Consider the following 17,786-nt stretch of genomic DNA (forward strand, 5'->3'; position numbering starts at 1 on the left):
TCTGATGTCTGTCTGTCTCTCTCCAGGCAGTAACCAGTCTGATGTCTGTCTGTCTCTCTCCAGGCAGTAACCAGTCTGATGTCTGTCTGTCTCTCTCCAGGCAGTAACCAGTCTGATGTCTGTCTGTCTCTCTCCAGGCAGTAACCAGTCTGATGTCTGTCTGTCTCTCTCCAGGCAGTAACCAGTCTGATGTCTGTCTGTCTCTCTCCAGGCAGTAACCAGTCTGATGTCTGTCTCTCTCCAGGCAGTAACCAGTCTGATGTCTGTCTGTCTCTCTCCAGGCAGTAACCAGTCTGATGTCTGTCTCTCTCCAGGCAGTAACCAGTCTGATGTCTGTCTGTCTCTCTCCAGGCAGTAACCAGTCTGATGTCTGTCTCTCTCCAGGCAGTAACCAGTCTGATGTCTGTCTGTCTCTCTCCAGGCAGTATCCAGTCTGATGTCTGTCTGTCTCTCCAGGCAGTATCCAGTCTGATGTCTGTCTCTCTCCAGGCAGTAACCAGTCTGATGTCTGTCTGTCTCTCTCCAGGCAGTATCCAGTCTGATGTCTGTCTGTCTCTCCAGGCAGTAACCAGTCTGATGTCTGTCTGTCTCTCTCCAGGCAGTAACCAGTCTGATGTCTGTCTCTCTCCAGGCAGTAACCAGTCTGATGTCTGTCTGTCTCTCTCCAGGCAGTATCCAGTCTGATGTCTGTCTCTCTCCAGGCAGTAACCAGTCTGATGTCTGTCTGTCTCTCTCCAGGCAGTATCCAGTCTGATGTCTGTCTGTCTCTCCAGGCAGTAACCAGTCTGATGTCTGTCTGTCTCTCTCCAGGCAGTAACCAGTCTGATGTCTGTCTCTCTCCAGGCAGTAACCAGTCTGAAGTCTGTCTGTCTCTCTCCAGGCAGTATCCAGTCTGATGTCTGTCTGTCTCTCTCCAGGCAGTAACCAGTCTGATGTCTGTCTCTCTCCAGGCAGTAACCAGTCTGATGTCTGTCTCTCTCCAGGCAGTAACCAGTCTGATGTCTGTCTCTCTCCAGGCAGTATCCAGTCTGATGTCTGTCTCTCTCCAGGCAGTATCCAGTCTGATGTCTGTCTCTCTCCAGGCAGTAACCAGTCTGATGTCTGTCTGTCTCTCTCCAGGCAGTAACCAGTCTGATGTCTGTCTCTCTCCAGGCAGTAACCAGACCAGAAGTGTAACCTTTCCCGCTGCGACCAACATGGGTATCCTGGAGAAGATCGGAGAGATAGAGAGAGAGATCTCTCGAACACAGAAAAACAAAGGTAAGACAGAGAGGTGTGTCTGTCGAGAGAGAGTTAGCTAGCCCTGCTAGCTAGCTAGCCAGTCACTCTATCAGTCACGCCTCGCTAGTGGGCCCGGCTAGTTAGCTAGCCAGTCACTCTATCAGTCACGCCTCGCTAGTGGACCCGGCTAGTTAGCTAGCCATTCACTCTATCAGTCACTCCTCGCTAGTGGGGCCCGGCTAGCTAGCTAGCCAGTCACTCTATCAGTCACGCCTCGCTAGTGGGCCCGGCTAGTTAGCTAGCCAGTCACTCTATCAGTCACGCCTCGCTAGTGGACCCGGCTAGTTAGCTAGCCATTCACTCTATCAGTCACTCCTCGCTAGTGGGCCCGGCTAGTTAGCTAGCCAGTCACTCTATCAGTCACTCCTCGCTAGTGGGGCCCGGCTGGTTAGCTAGCTAGTCACTCTATCAGTCACGCCTCGCTAGTGGGGCCCTGCTAGTTAGCTAGCCAGTCACTCTATCAGTCACGCCTCGCTAGTGGGGCCCGGCTAGTTAGCTAGCCAGTCACTCTATCAGTCACTCCTCGCTAGTGGGGCCCTGCTAGTTAGCTAGCCAGTCACTCTATCAGTCACTCCTCGCTAGTGGGCCCGGCTAGTTAGCTAGCCAGTCACTCTATCAGTCACTCCTCGCTAGTGGGCCCGGCTGGTTAGCTAGCCAGTCACTCTATCAGTCACTCCTCGCTAGTGGGCCCGGCTAGTTAGCTAGCCAGTCACTCTATCAGTCACGCCTCGCTAGTGGGGTCTGTCGAGAGTGGGCCCGGCTAGTTAGCTAGCCAGTCACTCTATCAGTCACGCCTCGCTAGTGGGGCCCGGCTAGTTAGCTAGCCAGTCACTCTATCAGTCACTCCTCGCTAGTGGGCCCGGCTAGTTAGCTAGCCAGTCACTCTATCAGTCACGCCTCGCTAGTGGGCCCGGCTGGTTAGCTAGCCAGTCACTCTATCAGTCACGCCTCGCTAGTGGGCCCGGCTAGTTAGCTAGCCAGTCACTCTATCAGTCACGCCTCGCTAGTGGGGCCCGGCTAGTTAGCTAGCCAGTCACTCTATCAGTCACGCCTCGCTAGTGGGCCCAGCTAGTTAGCTAGCCAGTCACTCTATCAGTCACTCCTCGCTAGTGGGGCCCAGCTAGTTAGCTAGCCAGTCACTCTATCAGTCACTCTTCGCTAGTGGGCCCAGCTAGTTAGCTAGCCAGTCACTCTATCAGTCACGCCTCGCTAGTGGGGTCTGTCGAGAGTGGGCCGGGCTAGTTAGCTAGCCAGTCACTCTATCAGTCACGCCTCGCTAGTGGGGTCTGTCGAGAGTGGGCCGGGCTAGTTAGCTAGCCAGTCACTCTATCAGTCACTCCTCGCTAGTGGGGCCCGGCTAGTTAGCTAGCCAGTCACTCTATCAGTCACTCCTTGCTAGTGGGGCCCAGCTAGTTAGCTAGCCAGTCACTCTATCAGTCACTCCTCGCTAGTGGGGGTCTGTCGAGAGTGGGCCCGGCTAGTTAGCTAGCCAGTCACTCTATCAGTCACGCCTCGCTAGTGGGGTCTGTCGAGAGTGGGCCGGGCTAGTTAGCTAGCCAGTCACTCTATCAGTCACTCCTCGCTAGTGGGGCCCGGCTAGTTAGCTAGCCAGTCACTCTATCAGTCACTCCTTGCTAGTGGGGCCCAGCTAGTTAGCTAGCCAGTCACTCTATCAGTCACTCCTCGCTAGTGGGGGTCTGTCGAGAGTGGGCCCGGCTAGTTAGCTAGCCAGTCACTCTATCAGTCACTCCTCGCTAGTGGGGCCCGGCTAGTTAGCTAGCCAGTCACTCTATCAGTCACTCCTCGCTAGTGGGGGTCTGTCCAACCCAGGACATTTGAATCAACTTGACGTCACAGTGAGAGTGTGAGCACCAATTAGTGTATATTTTTAAATTTATTTATTTTATTATGGATCCCCCAAAAGCAGCTACTCTTCCTGGGGTCCAGCAAAATTATGTCAGTTATACAATTTAAAAACACATATCTACAGCACAGAATCCATGTGTTTTCCCTCGGGGCCCCTCAGGGCCCCTCTACTCCACTACCACATATCAACAGCACAGAATCCATGTGTTTTCCCTCGGGGCCCCTCTACCCCACTACCACATATCTACAGTACAGAATCCATGTGTTTTCCCTCGGGGCCCCTCTACTCCACTACCACATATCTACAGTACAGAATCCATGTGTTTTCCCTCGGGGCCCCTCTACCCCACTACCACATATCTACAGCACAGAATCCATGTGTTTTCCCTCGGGGCCCCTCTACCCCACTACCACATATCTACAGTACAGAATCCATGTGTTTTCCCTCGGGGCCTCTCTACTCCACTACCACATATCTACAGCACAGAATCCATGTGTTTTCCCTCAGGGCCCCTCTACCCCACTACCACATATCTACAGTACAGAATCCATGTGTTTTCCCTCGGGGCCCCTCTACCCCACTACCACATATCTACACTACAGAATCCATGTGTTTTCCCTCGGGGCCCCTCTACCCCACTACCACATATCTACAGCACAGAATCCATGTGTTTTCCCTCAGGGCCCCTCTACTCCACTACCACATATCTACAGCACAGAATCCATGTGTTTTCCCTCGGGGCCCCTCTACTCCACTACCACATATCTACAGTACAGAATCCATGTGTTTTCCCTCGGGGCCCCTCTACTCCACTACCACATATCAACAGCACAGAATCCATGTGTTTTCCCTCGGGGCCCCTCTACCCCACTACCACATATCTACAGTACAGAATCCATGTGTTTTCCCTCGGGGCCCCTCTACTCCACTACCACATATCAACAGTACAGAATCCATGTGTTTTCCCTCGGGGCCCCTCTACTCCACTACCACATATCAACAGTACAGAATCCATGTGTTTTCCCTCAGGGCCCCTCTACCCCACTACCACATATCTACAGTACAGAATCCATGTGTTTTCCCTCGGGGCCCCTCTACTCCACTACCACATATCTACAGTACAGAATCCATGTGTTTTCCCTCAGGGCCCCTCTATCCCACTACCACATATCTACAGCACAGAATCCATGTGTTTTCCCTCAGGGCCCCTCTACCCCACTACCACATATCTACAGTACAGAATCCATGTGTTTTCCCTCGGGGCCCCTCTACCCCACTACCACATATCTACAGTACAGAATCCATGTGTTTTCCCTCAGGGCCCCTCTACTCCACTACCACATATCTACAGCACAGAATCCATGTGTTTTCCCTCGGGGCCCCTCTACTCCACTACCACATATCTACAGTACAGAATCCATGTGTTTTCCCTCGGGGCCCCTCAGGGCCCCTCTACTCCACTACCACATATCTACAGCACAGAATCCATGTGTTTTCCCTCGGGGCCCCTCTACCCCACTACCACATATCTACAGTACAGAATCCATGTGTTTTCCCTCAGGGCCCCTCTATCCCACTACCACATATCTACAGCACAGAATCCATGTGTTTTCCCTCGGGGCCCCTCAGGGCCCCTCTACTCCACTACCACATATCAACAGTACAGAATCCATGTGTTTTCCCTCAGGGCCCCTCTACCCCACTACCACATATCTACAGTACAGAATCCATGTGTTTTCCCTCAGGGCCCCTCTACCCCACTACCACATATCTACAGTACAGAATCCATGTGTTTTCCCTCGGGGCCCCTCTACTCCACTACCACATATCTACAGTACAGAATCCATGTGTTTTCCCTCGGGGCCCCTCTACTCCACTACCACATATCTACAGTACAGAATCCATGTGTTTTCCCTCGGGGCCCCTCTACTCCACTACCACATATCTACAGTACAGAATCCATGTGTTTTCCCTCGGGGCCCCTCTACCCCACTACCACATATCTACAGCACAGAATCCATGTGTTTTCCCTCGGGGCCCCTCTACTCCACTACCACATATCTACAGTACAGAATCCATGTGTTTTCCCTCAGGGCCCCTCTACCCCACTACCACATATCAACAGTACAGAATCCATGTGTTTTCCCTCGGGGCCCCTCTACTCCACTACCACATATCTACAGTACAGAATCCATGTGTTTTCCCTCGGGGCCCCTCTACCCCACTACCACATATCTACAGTACAGAATCCATGTGTTTTCCCTCGGGGCCCCTCTACCCCACTACCACATATCTACAATACAGAATCCATGTGTTTTCCCTCGGGGCCCCTCAGGGCCCCTCTACTCCACTACCACATATCTACAGCACAGAATCCATGTGTTTTCCCTCGGGGCCCCTCTACTCCACTACCACATATCTACAGCACAGAATCCATGTGTTTTCCCTCAGGGCCCCTCTACCCCACTACCACATATCTACAGTACAGAATCCGTGTGTGTGTGTGTGTGTGTGTGTGTATGGGTGTCTGAGCTGTGTGCCAGTCAGTTTAAACAGACCTCTGGTGGCATGTCTTGTGGGGTATGGATGGGTGTCTGAGCTGTGTGCCAGTCAGTTTAAACAGACCTCTGGTGGCATGTCTTGTGGGGTATGGATGGGTGTCTGAGCTGTGTGCCAGTCAGTTTAAACAGACCTCTGGTGGCATGTCTTGTGGGGTATGGATGGGGTGTCTGAGCTGTGTGCCAGTCAGTTTAAACAGACCTCTGGTGGCATGTCTTGTGGGGTATGGATGGGTGTCTGAGCTGTGTGCCAGTAGTTTAAACAGACCTCTGGTGGCATGTCTTGTGGGGTATGGATGGGTGTCTGAGCTGTGTGCCAGTAGTTTAAACAGACCTCTGGTGGCATGTCTTGTGGGGTATGGATGGGTCTCTGAGCTGTGTGCCAGTCAGTTTAAACAGACCTCTGGTGGCATGTCTTGTGGGGTATGGATGGGTGTCTGAGCTGTGTGCCAGTCAGTTTAAACAGACCTCTGGTGGCATGTCTTGTGGGGTATGGATGGGTGTCTGAGCTGTGTGCCAGTCAGTTTAAACAGACCTCTGGTGGCATGTCTTGTGGGGTATGGATGGGGTGTCTGAGCTGTGTGCCAGTCAGTTTAAACAGACCTCTGGTGGCATGTCTTGTGGGGTATGGATGGGTGTCTGAGCTGTGTGCCAGTAGTTTAAACAGACCTCTGGTGGCATGTCTTGTGGGGTATGGATGGGTGTCTGAGCTGTGTGCCAGTAGTTTAAACAGACCTCTGGTGGCATGTCTTGTTAAGCTAAGCTAAGTACCATCTGGGCCTGCTGAAGGCTAAGCTAGCTAAGTCCCAGTATTCCCCCCCGTGTGTGTTTAGCCACGGAGTACCATCTGGGCCTGCTGAAGGCTAAGCTAGCTAAGTCCCAGTATTTCCCCCCCTGTGTGTGTTTAGCCACGGAGTACCATCTGGGCCCGCTGAAGGCTAAGCTAGCTAAGTCCCAGTATTTCCCCCCCTGTGTGTGTTTAGCCACGGAGTACCATCTGGGCCTGCTGAAGGCTAAGCTAGCTAAGTCCCAGTATTTCCCCCCCTGTGTGTGTTTAGCCACGGAGTACCATCTGGGCCTGCTGAAGGCTAAGCTAGCTAAGTCCCAGTATTTTCCCCCCCTGTGTGTGTTTAGCCACGGAGTACCATCTGGGCCTGCTGAAGGCTAAGCTAGCTAAGTCCCAGTATTCCCCCCTGTGTGTGTTTAGCCACGGAGTACCATCTGGGCCTGCTGAAGGCTAAGCTAGCTAAGTACCGGGCCCAGCTGCTAGAACCTTCCAAGTCCGCGGGAGCCAAAGGAGAGGGATTCGACGTCATGAAATCTGGAGACGCTCGAGTCGCTCTGATTGGGTTCCCTTCCGTTGGAAAGGTGAGACTGAGCACGCTCAGAACCTGTCCCTGTCCCTGTCCTCTAGTCCTGTGTGTTAACCCATGTCTCTGTCCCTGTCCTCTCTAGTCCTGTGTGTTAACCCATGTCTCTGTCCTCTAGTCCTGTGTGTTAACCCATGTCCCTGTCCTGTCCTCTCTAGTCCTGTGTGTTAACCCATGTCTCTGTCCCTGTCCTCTCTAGTCCTGTGTGTTAACCCATGTCTCTGTCCTCTAGTCCTGTGTGTTAACCCATGTCTCTGTCCTGTCCTCTCTAGTCCTGTGTGTTAACCCATGTCCCTGTCCTGTCCTCTAGTCCTGTGTGTTAACCCATGTCTCTGTCCTGTCCTCTCTAGTCCTGTGTGTTAACCCATGTCCCTGTCCTCTCTAGTCCTGTGTGTTAACCCATGTCTCTGTCCTGTCCTCTCTAGTCCTGTGTGTTAACCCATGTCCCTGTCCTCTCTAGTCCTGTGTGTTAACCCATGTCTCTGTCCTCTCTAGTCCTGTGTGTTAACCCATGTCTCTGTCCTGTCCTCTCTAGTCCTGTGTGTTAACCCATGTCTCTGTCCTGTCCTCTCTAGTCCTGTGTGTTAACCCATGTCTCTGTCCTGTCCTCTCTAGTCCTGTGTGTTAACCCATGTCCCTGTCCTGTCCTCTAGTCCTGTGTGTTAACCCATGTCTCTGTCCTCTCTAGTCCTGTGTGTTAACCCATGTCTCTGTCCTCTAGTCCTGTGTGTTAACCCATGTCTCTGTCCTGTCCTCTCTAGTCCTGTGTGTTAACCCATGTCTCTGTCCTCTTGTCCTGTGTGTTAACCCATGTCTCTGTCCTGTCCTCTCTAGTCCTGTGTGTTAACCCATGTCTTCCTCTCTAGTCCTGTGTGTTAACCCATGTCTCTGTCCTGTCCTCTCTAGTCCTGTGTGTTAACCCATGTCTCTGTCCTCTAGTCCTGTGTGTTAACCCATGTCTCTGTCCTGTCCTCTCTAGTCCTGTGTGTTAACCCATGTCCCTGTCCTCTAGTCCTGTGTGTTAACCCATGTCTCTGTCCTGTCCTCTCTAGTCCTGTGTGTTAACCCATGTCTCTGTCCTGTCCTCTCTAGTCCTGTGTGTTAACCCATGTCTCTGTCCTGTCCTCTAGTCCTGTGTGTTAACCCATGTCCCTGTCCTGTCCTCTAGTCCTGTGTGTTAACCCATGTCCCTGTCCTCTCTAGTCCTGTGTGTTAACCCATGTCTCTGTCCTGTCCTCTCTAGTCCTGTGTGTTAACCCATGTCTCTGTCCTGTCCTCTCTAGTCCTGTGTGTTAACCCATGTCTCTGTCCTGTCCTCTAGTCCTGTGTGTTAACCCATGTCTCTGTCCTCTAGTCCTGTGTGTTAACCCATGTCTCTGTCCTGTCCTCTCTAGTCCTGTGTGTTAATCGATGTCTCTGTCCTGTCCTCTAGTCCTGTGTGTTAACCCATGTCTCTGTCCTGTCCTCTCTAGTCCTGTGTGTTAACCCATGTCTCTGTTCTCTAGTCCTGTGTGTTAACCCATGTCTCTGTCCTGTCCTCTCTAGTCCTGTGTGTTAACCCATGTCTCTGTCCTGTCCCCTCTAGTCCTGTGTGTTAACCCATGTCTCCGTCCTGTCCTCTCTAGTCCTGTGTGTTAACCCATGTCTCTGTCCTGTCCTCTAGTCCTGTGTGTTAACCCATGTCTCTGTCCTCTAGTCCTGTGTGTTAACCCATGTCTCTGTCCTCTAGTCCTGTGTGTTAACCCATGTCTCTGTCCTGTCCTCTAGTCCTGTGTGTTAACCCATGTCCCTGTCCTGTCCTCTCTAGTCCTGTGTGTTAACCCATGTCTCTGTCCTCTAGTCCTGTGTGTTAACCCATGTCTCTGTCCTGTCCTCTCTAGTCCTGTGTGTTAACCCATGTCTCTGTCCTCTAGTCCTGTGTGTTAACCCATGTCTCTGTCCTCTAGTCCTGTGTGTTAACCCATGTCTCTGTCCTGTCCTCTCTAGTCCTGTGTGTTAACCCATGTCTCTGTCCTCTCTAGTCCTGTGTGTTAACCCATGTCCCTGTCCTCTAGTCCTGTGTGTTAACCCATGTCTCTGTCCTGTCCTCTAGTCCTGTGTGTTAACCCATGTCTCTGTCCTCTCTAGTCCTGTGTGTTAACCCATGTCTCTGTCCTCTCTAGTCCTGTGTGTTAACCCATGTCTCTGTCCTGTCCTCTAGTCCTGTGTGTTAACCCATGTCTCTGTCCTCTCTAGTCCTGTGTGTTAACCCATGTCTCTGTCCTCTAGTCCTGTGTGTTAACCCATGTCTCTGTCCTCTAGTTCTGTGTGTTAACCCATGTCTCTGTCCTGTCCTCTCTAGTCCTGTGTGTTAACCCATGTCTCTGTCCTGTCCTCTAGTCCTGTGTGTTAACCCATGTCTCTGTCCTCTCTAGTCCTGTGTGTTAACCCATGTCTCTGTCCTCTCTAGTCCTGTGTGTTAACCCATGTCTCTGTCCTGTCCTCTAGTCCTGTGTGTTAACCCATGTCTCTGTCCTCTAGTCCTGTGTGTTAACCCATGTCTCTGTCCTGTCCTCTAGTCCTGTGTGTTAACCCATGTCTCTGTCCTCTCTAGTCCTGTGTGTTAACCCATGTCCCTGTCCTGTCCTCTAGTCCTGTGTGTTAACCCATGTCTCTGTCCTGTCCTCTAGTCCTGTGTGTTAACCCATGTCTCTGTCCTCTCTAGTCCTGTGTGTTAACCCATGTCCCTGTCCTCTCTAGTCCTGTGTGTTAACCCATGTCTCTGTCCTGTCCTCTAGTCCTCTAGTCCTGTGTGTTAACCCATGTCCCTGTCCTGTCCTCTCTAGTCCTGTGTGTTAACCCATGTCCCTGTCCTCTCTAGTCCTGTGTGTTAACCCATGTCTCTGTCCTGTCCTCTCTAGTCCTGTGTGTTAACCCATGTCTCTGTCCTGTCCTCTAGTCCTGTGTGTTAACCCATGTCCCTGTCCTCTCTAGTCCTGTGTGTTAACCCATGTCTCTGTCCTGTCCTCTCTAGTCCTGTGTGTTAACCCATGTCTCTGTCCTCTAGTCCTGTGTGTTAACCCATGTCTCTGTCCTGTCCTCTCTAGTCCTGTGTGTTAACCCATGTCTCTGTCCTGTCCTCTAGTCCTGTGTGTTAACCCATGTCTCTGTCCTGTCCTCTCTAGTCCTGTGTGTTAACCCATGTCTCTGTCCTCTCTAGTCCTGTGTGTTAACCCATGTCCCTGTCCTCTCTAGTCCTGTGTGTTAACCCATGTCTCTGCCTGTCCTCTCTAGTCCTGTGTGTTAACCCATGTCTCTGTCCTCTAGTCCTGTGTGTTAACCCATGTCTCTGTCCTGTCCTCTCTAGTCCTGTGTGTTAACCCATGTCTCTGTCCTGTCCTCTAGTCCTGTGTGTTAACCCATGTCTCTGTCCTGTCCTCTCTAGTCCTGTGTGTTAACCCATGTCTCTGTCCTCTCTAGTCCTGTGTGTTAACCCATGTCCCTGTCCTCTCTAGTCCTGTGTGTTAACCCATGTCTCTGTCCTGTCCTCTAGTCCTCTAGTCCTGTGTGTTAACCCATGTCCCTGTCCTGTCCTCTCTAGTCCTGTGTGTTAACCCATGTCCCTGTCCTCTCTAGTCCTGTGTGTTAACCCATGTCTCTGTCCTGTCCTCTCTAGTCCTGTGTGTTAACCCATGTCTCTGTCCTCTAGTCCTGTGTGTTAACCCATGTCTCTGTCCTGTCCTCTCTAGTCCTGTGTGTTAACCCATGTCTCTGTCCTGTCCTCTAGTCCTGTGTGTTAACCCATGTCCCTGTCCTCTAGTCCTGTGTGTTAACCCATGTCTCTGTCCTGTCCTCTCTAGTCCTGTGTGTTAACCCATGTCTCTGTCCTCTAGTCCTGTGTGTTAACCCATGTCTCTGTCCTCTAGTCCTGTGTGTTAACCCATGTCTCTGTCCTGTCCTCTCTAGTCCTGTGTGTTAACCCATGTCCCTGTCCTGTCCTCTCTAGTCCTGTGTGTTAACCCATGTCTCTGTCCTGTCCTCTCTAGTCCTGTGTGTTAACCCATGTCTCTGTCCTCTCTAGTCCTGTGTGTTAACCCATGTCTCTGTCCTCTCTAGTCCTGTGTGTTAACCCATGTCTCTGTCCTGTCCTCTCTAGTCCTGTGTGTTAACCCATGTCCCTGTCCTCTAGTCCTGTGTGTTAACCCATGTCTCTGTCCTCTAGTCCTGTGTGTTAACCCATGTCTCTGTCCTGTCCTCTAGTCCTGTGTGTTAACCCATGTCTCTGTCCTCTCTAGTCCTGTGTGTTAACCCATGTCTCTGTCCTGTCCTCTCTAGTCCTGTGTGTTAACCCATGTCTCTGTCCTGTCCTCTAGTCCTGTGTGTTAACCCATGTCTCTGTCCTGTCCTCTCTAGTCCTGTGTGTTAACCCATGTCTCTGTCCTCTAGTCCTGTGTGTTAACCCATGTCTCTGTCCTCTCTAGTCCTGTGTGTTAACCCATGTCTCTGTCCTGTCCTCTAGTCCTGTGTGTTAACCCATGTCTCTGTCCTCTAGTCCTGTGTGTTAACCCATGTCTCTGTCCTCTAGTCCTGTGTGTTAACCCATGTCTCTGTCCTCTAGTCCACCTTCCTCAGTCTGATGACGGCAACAGCCAGCGAAGCAGCTTCCTATGAGTTCACCACCCTGACCTGTATCCCAGGAGTTATAGAGGTACCACCCCATACACCACCCCATACACCACCCCCATACACCCCATACACCACCCTGACCTGTATCCCAGGAGTTATAGAGGTACCACCCCATACACCCCATACACCACCCTGACCTGTATCCCAGGAGTTATAGAGGTACCACCCCATACACCCCATACACCACCCTGACCTGTATCCCAGGAGTTATAGAGGTACCACCCCATACACCCCATACACCCCATACACCACCCTGACCTGTATCCCAGGAGTTATAGAGGTACCACCCCATACACCACCCCCATACACCACCCTGACCTGTATCCCAGGAGTTATAGAGGTACCACCCCATACACCCCATACACACCATACACCCCATACACCACCCTGACCTGTATCCCAGGAGTTATAGAGGTACCACCCCATACACCACCCTGACCTGTATCCCAGGAGTTATAGAGGTACCACCCCATACACCCCATACACACCATACACCCCATACACCACCCTGACCTGTATCCCAGGAGTTATAGAGGTACCACCCCATACACCCGATACACCACCCCCATACACCCCATACACCACCCTGACCTGTATCCCAGGAGTTATAGAGGTACCACCCCATACACCCCATACACACCATACACCCCATACACCACCCTGACCTGTATCCCAGGAGTTATAGAGGTACCACCCCATACACCCCATACACCACCCTGACCTGTATCCCAGGAGTTATAGAGGTACCACCCCATACACACCATACACCCCATACACCACCCTGACCTGTATCCCAGGAGTTATAGAGGTACCACCCCATACACCCCATACACACCATACACCCCATACACCACCCTGACCTGTATCCCAGGAGTTATAGAGGTACCACCCCATACACACCATACACCCCATACACCACCCTGACCTGTATCCCAGGAGTTATAGAGGTACCACCCCATACACCCCATACACCGCATACACACCATACACCACCCTGACCTGTATCCCAGGAGTTATAGAGGTACCACCCCATACACCCCATACACCACCCTGACCTGTATCCCAGGAGTTATAGAGGTACCACCCCATACACCCCATACACCACCCCCATACACCACCCATACACCCCATAACACCCCATACACCCCATACACACCATACACCCCATACACCACCCTGACCTGTATCCCAGGAGTTATAGAGGTACCACCCCATACACCCCATACACCACCCTGACCTGTATCCCAGGAGTTATAGAGGTACCACCCCATACACCACCCCATACACCCCATAACACCCCATACACCACCCCCATACACCACCCATACACCCCATAACACCCCATACACCACCCCCATACACCCCATACACCACCCCCATACACCCCATACACCACCCCCATACACCCCATACACCCCATACACCCCATACACCCCATAACACACCATACACCCCATACACACCATACACACCATACACACCATACATCCCATACACCACGTAACACCCCATACACCCCATACACACCATACACACCATACACCCCATACACACCATACACCCCATACACCCCATAACACACCATACACACCATACACCCCATAACACCCCATAACACACCATACACCCCATAACACCCCATACACCCCATAACACACCATACCCCCATACACCCCATAACACCCCATACACCCCATACCACACCATACACCCCATACACCACCCCAATCACCCCATAACACACCATACACCCCATACACCACCCCCATACACCCCATACACCACCCCATACACCCCATACAACACCCCATAACACCCCATACACCACCCCATACACCCCATAACACCCCATACACCACCCCACCCCATACCATACACACCACACCACCCCATACACCCCATACACCCCACACCATACACCCCACACCAGACACCCCATACCACACCCCATACACACCATAACACACCATACACCCCATACCATACACCCCATACCATACACCCCATACACCACCCCATACCACACCATCCACCCCATACCATACACCCCATACCACCCCATTCCACACCACCCCATACACCCCATACCATACACCCCATACCACACCATACACCCCATACCATACACCCCATACCATACCATACACCCCTTACCACACACCCCATAACACACCATACACCCCATACCATACACACCATACACCCCATACCACACCATACACCCCATACCACACATACACCCCATACCACACCCCATACCACACCATACACCCCATACCACACCATACACCCCATACCACACCCCATACCACACATACACCCCATAACACCCCATACCACACATACACCCCATACCACACCCCATACCACACCATACACCACCCCATACCACACCATACACCACCCCATACCACACTCCATACACCACCCCATACCACACCACACCATACCACACCCCATACACCACCTCATACCACACCCCATACACCACCCCATCCAGCTGGTAGTAGTGTATAATGACCCCATCCTGTTGTCCTGCAGTATAATGGAACCAACATCCAGCTGGTAGTAGTGTATAATGACCCATCCTGTTGTCCTGCAGTATAATGGAGCCAACATCCAGCTGGTAGTAGTGTATAATGACCCGTCCTGTTGTCCTGCAGTATAATGGAACCAACATCCAGCTGGTAGTAGTGTATAATGACCCGTCCTGCAGTATAATGGAGCCAACATCCAGCTGGTAGTAGTGTATAATGACCCGTCCTGCAGTATAATGGAGCCAACATCCAGCTGGTAGTAGTGTATAATGACCCATCCTGTTGTCCTGCAGTATAATGGAACCAACATCCAGCTGGTAGTAGTGTATAATGACCCGTCCTGTTGTCCTGCAGTATAATGGAACCAACATCCAGCTGGTAGTAGTGTATAATGACCCCATCCTGTTGTCCTGCAGTATAATGGAGCCAACATCCAGCTGGTAGTAGTGTATAATGACCCGTCCTGCAGTATAATGGAACCAACATCCAGCTGGTAGTAGTGTATAATGACCCATCCTGTTGTCCTGCAGTATAATGGAGCCAACATCCAGCTGGTAGTAGTGTATAATGACCCATCCTGTTGTCCTGCAGTATAATGGAACCAACATCCAGCAGGTAGTAGTGTATAATGACCCGTCCTGTTGTCCTGCAGTATAATGGAACCAACATCCAGCTGGTAGTAGTGTATAATGACCCCATCCTGTTGTCCTGCAGTATAATGGAGCCAACATCCAGCTGGTAGTAGTGTATCCATCCTGTTGTCCTGCAGTATAATGGAGCCAACATCCAGCTGGTAGTAGTGTATAATGACCCGTCCTGCAGTATAATGGAGCCAACATCCAGCTGCCAGTAGTGTATAATGACCCATCCTGCAGTATAATGGAACCAACATCCAGCTGGTAGTAGTGTATAATGACCCATCCTGTTGTCCTGCAGTATAATGGAACCAACATCCAGCTGGTAGTAGTGTATAATGACCCATCCTGCAGTATAATGGAACCAACATCCAGCTGGTAGTAGTGTATAATGACCCGTCCTGTTGTCCTGCAGTATAATGGAGCCAACATCCAGCTGGTAGTAGTGTATAATGACCCATCCTGTTGTCCTGCAGTATAATGGAACCAACATCCAGCTGGTAGTAGTGTATAATGACCCATCCTGCAGTATAATGGAGCCAACATCCAGCTGGTAGTAGTGTATAATGACCCCATCCTGTTGTCCTGCAGTATAATGGAGCCAACATCCAGCTGGTAGTAGTGTATAATGACCCCATCCTGTTGTCCTGCAGTATAATGGAGCCAACATCCAGCTGGTGGTAGTGTATAATGACCCGTCCTGTTGTCCTGCAGTATAATGGAACCAACATCCAGCTGGTAGTAGTGTATAATGACCCATCCTGTTGTCCTGCAGTATAATGGAACCAACATCCAGGTGGTAGTAGTGTATAATGACCCATCCTGTTGTCCTGCAGTATAATGGAACCAACATCCAGCTGGTAGTAGTGTATAATGACCCCATCCTGTTGTCCTGCAGTATAATGGAGCCAACATCCAGCTGGTAGTAGTGTATAATGACCCCGTCCTGTTGTCCTGCAGTATAATGGAGCCAACATCCAGCTGGTAGTAGTGTATAATGACCCCATCCTGTTGTCCTGCAGTATAATGGAGCCAACATCCAGCTGGTAGTAGTGTATAATGACCCGTCCTGCAGTATAATGGAACCAACATCCAGCTGGTAGTAGTGTATAATGACCCATCCTGCAGTATAATGGAGCCAACATCCAGCTGGTAGTAGTGTATAATGACCCATCCTGCAGTATAATGGAACCAACATCCAGCTGGTAGTAGTGTATAATGACCCCGTCCTGTTGTCCTGCAGTATAATGGAGCCAACATCCAGCTGGTAGTAGTGTATAATGACCCCCATTCTGTTGTCCTGCAGTATAATGGAACCAACATCCAGCTGGTAGTAGTGTATAATGACCCGTCCTGTTGTCCTGCAGTATAATGGAGCCAACATCCAGCTGGTAGTAGTGTATAATGACCCATCCTGTTGTCCTGCAGTATAATGGAGCCAACATCCAGCTGGTAGTAGTGTATAATGACCCCATCCTGTTGTCCTGCAGTATAATGGAGCCAACATCCAGCTGGTAGTAGTGTATAATGACCCGTCCTGTTGTCCTGCAGTATAATGGAACCAACATCCAGCTGGTAGTAGTGTATAATGACCCATCCTGTTGTCCTGCAGTATAATGGAACCAACATCCAGCTGGTAGTAGTGTATAATGACCCCATCCTGTTGTCCTGCAGTATAATGGAGCCAACATCCAGCTGGTAGTAGTGTATAATGACCCCATCCTGTTGTCCTGCAGTATAATGGAGCCAACATCCAGCTGGTAGTAGTGTATAATGACCCCATCCTGTTGTCCTGCAGTATAATGGAACCAACATCCAGCTGGTAGTAGTGTATAATGACCCATCCTGTTGTCCTGCAGTATAATGGAACCAACATCCAGCTGGTAGTAGTGTATAATGACCCGTCCTGTTCTCCTGCAGTATAATGGAACCAACATCCAGCTGGTAGTAGTGTATAATGACCCCCATCCTGTTGTCCTGCAGTATAATGGAACCAACATCCAGCTGGTAGTAGTGTGTAATGACCCCATCCTGTTGTCCTGCAGTATAATGGAACCAACATCCAGCTGGTAGTAGTGTATAATGACCCATCCTGTTGTCCTGCAGTATAATAGAACCAACATCCAGATGGTATTAGTGTATAATGACCCCATCCTGTTGTCCTGCAGTATAATGGAGCCAACATCCAGCTGGTAGTAGTGTATAATGACCCGTCCTGCAGTATAATGGAACCAACATCCAGCTGGTAGTAGTGTATAATGACCCGTCCTGTTGTCCTGGCAGTATAATGGAGCCAACATCCAGCTGGTAGTAGTGTATAATGACCCATCCTGCAGTATAATGGAGCCAACATCCAGCTGGTAGTAGTGTATAATGACCCATCCTGTTGTCCTGCAGTATAATAGAACCAACATCCAGATGGTATTAGTGTATAATGACCCCATCCTGTTGTCCTGCAGTATAATGGAGCCAACATCCAGCTGGTAGTAGTGTATAATGACCCATCCTGTTGTCCTGCAGTATAATGGAGCCAACATCCAGCTGGTAGTAGTGTATAATGACCCATCCTGTTGTCCTGCAGTATAATGGAACCAACATCCAGCTGGTAGTAGTGTATCCATCCTGTTGTCCTGCAGTATAATGGAGCCAACATCCAGCTGGTAGTAGTGTATAATGACCCATCCTGTTGTCCTGCAGTATAATGGAACCAACATCCAGCTGGTAGTAGTGTATAATGACCCCATCCTGTTGTCCTGCAGTATAATGGAACCAACATCCAGCTGGTAGTAGTGTATAATGACCCATCCTGTTGTCCTGCAGTATAATGGAACCAACATCCAGCTGGTAGTAGTGTATAATGACCCCATCCTGTT

The 17,786-nt window shown here is 50.8% G+C and overlaps 1 protein-coding gene across 3 annotated transcripts in view; it reads left to right on the plus strand.

Moving 5' to 3' along the window:
• LOC123732804 (developmentally-regulated GTP-binding protein 2) overlaps positions 1-17,786 on the plus strand; it is a 59,350-nt gene that overhangs the window by 658 nt on the left and 40,906 nt on the right. For 2 of the 3 annotated variants that reach the window (XM_045712084.1, XM_045712083.1), the window contains exons 2-4: positions 1,153-1,260; positions 6,914-7,074; positions 11,674-11,763. In XM_045712084.1, the coding sequence (XP_045568040.1) occupies positions 1,197-1,260; positions 6,914-7,074; positions 11,674-11,763 (315 nt within the window). In that variant the 5' untranslated portion in view covers positions 1,153-1,196. Of the gene's footprint in view, positions 1-1,119; positions 1,261-6,913; positions 7,075-11,673; positions 11,764-17,786 lie in introns of all 3 variants that reach the window. The other variant, XM_045712085.1, reaches the window with a different exon arrangement.

The sequence above is a fragment of the Salmo salar genome, unplaced genomic scaffold, assembly GCF_905237065.1.
Source record: "Salmo salar unplaced genomic scaffold, Ssal_v3.1, whole genome shotgun sequence".
Classification (NCBI taxonomy): Eukaryota; Metazoa; Chordata; class Actinopteri; order Salmoniformes; family Salmonidae; genus Salmo; species Salmo salar.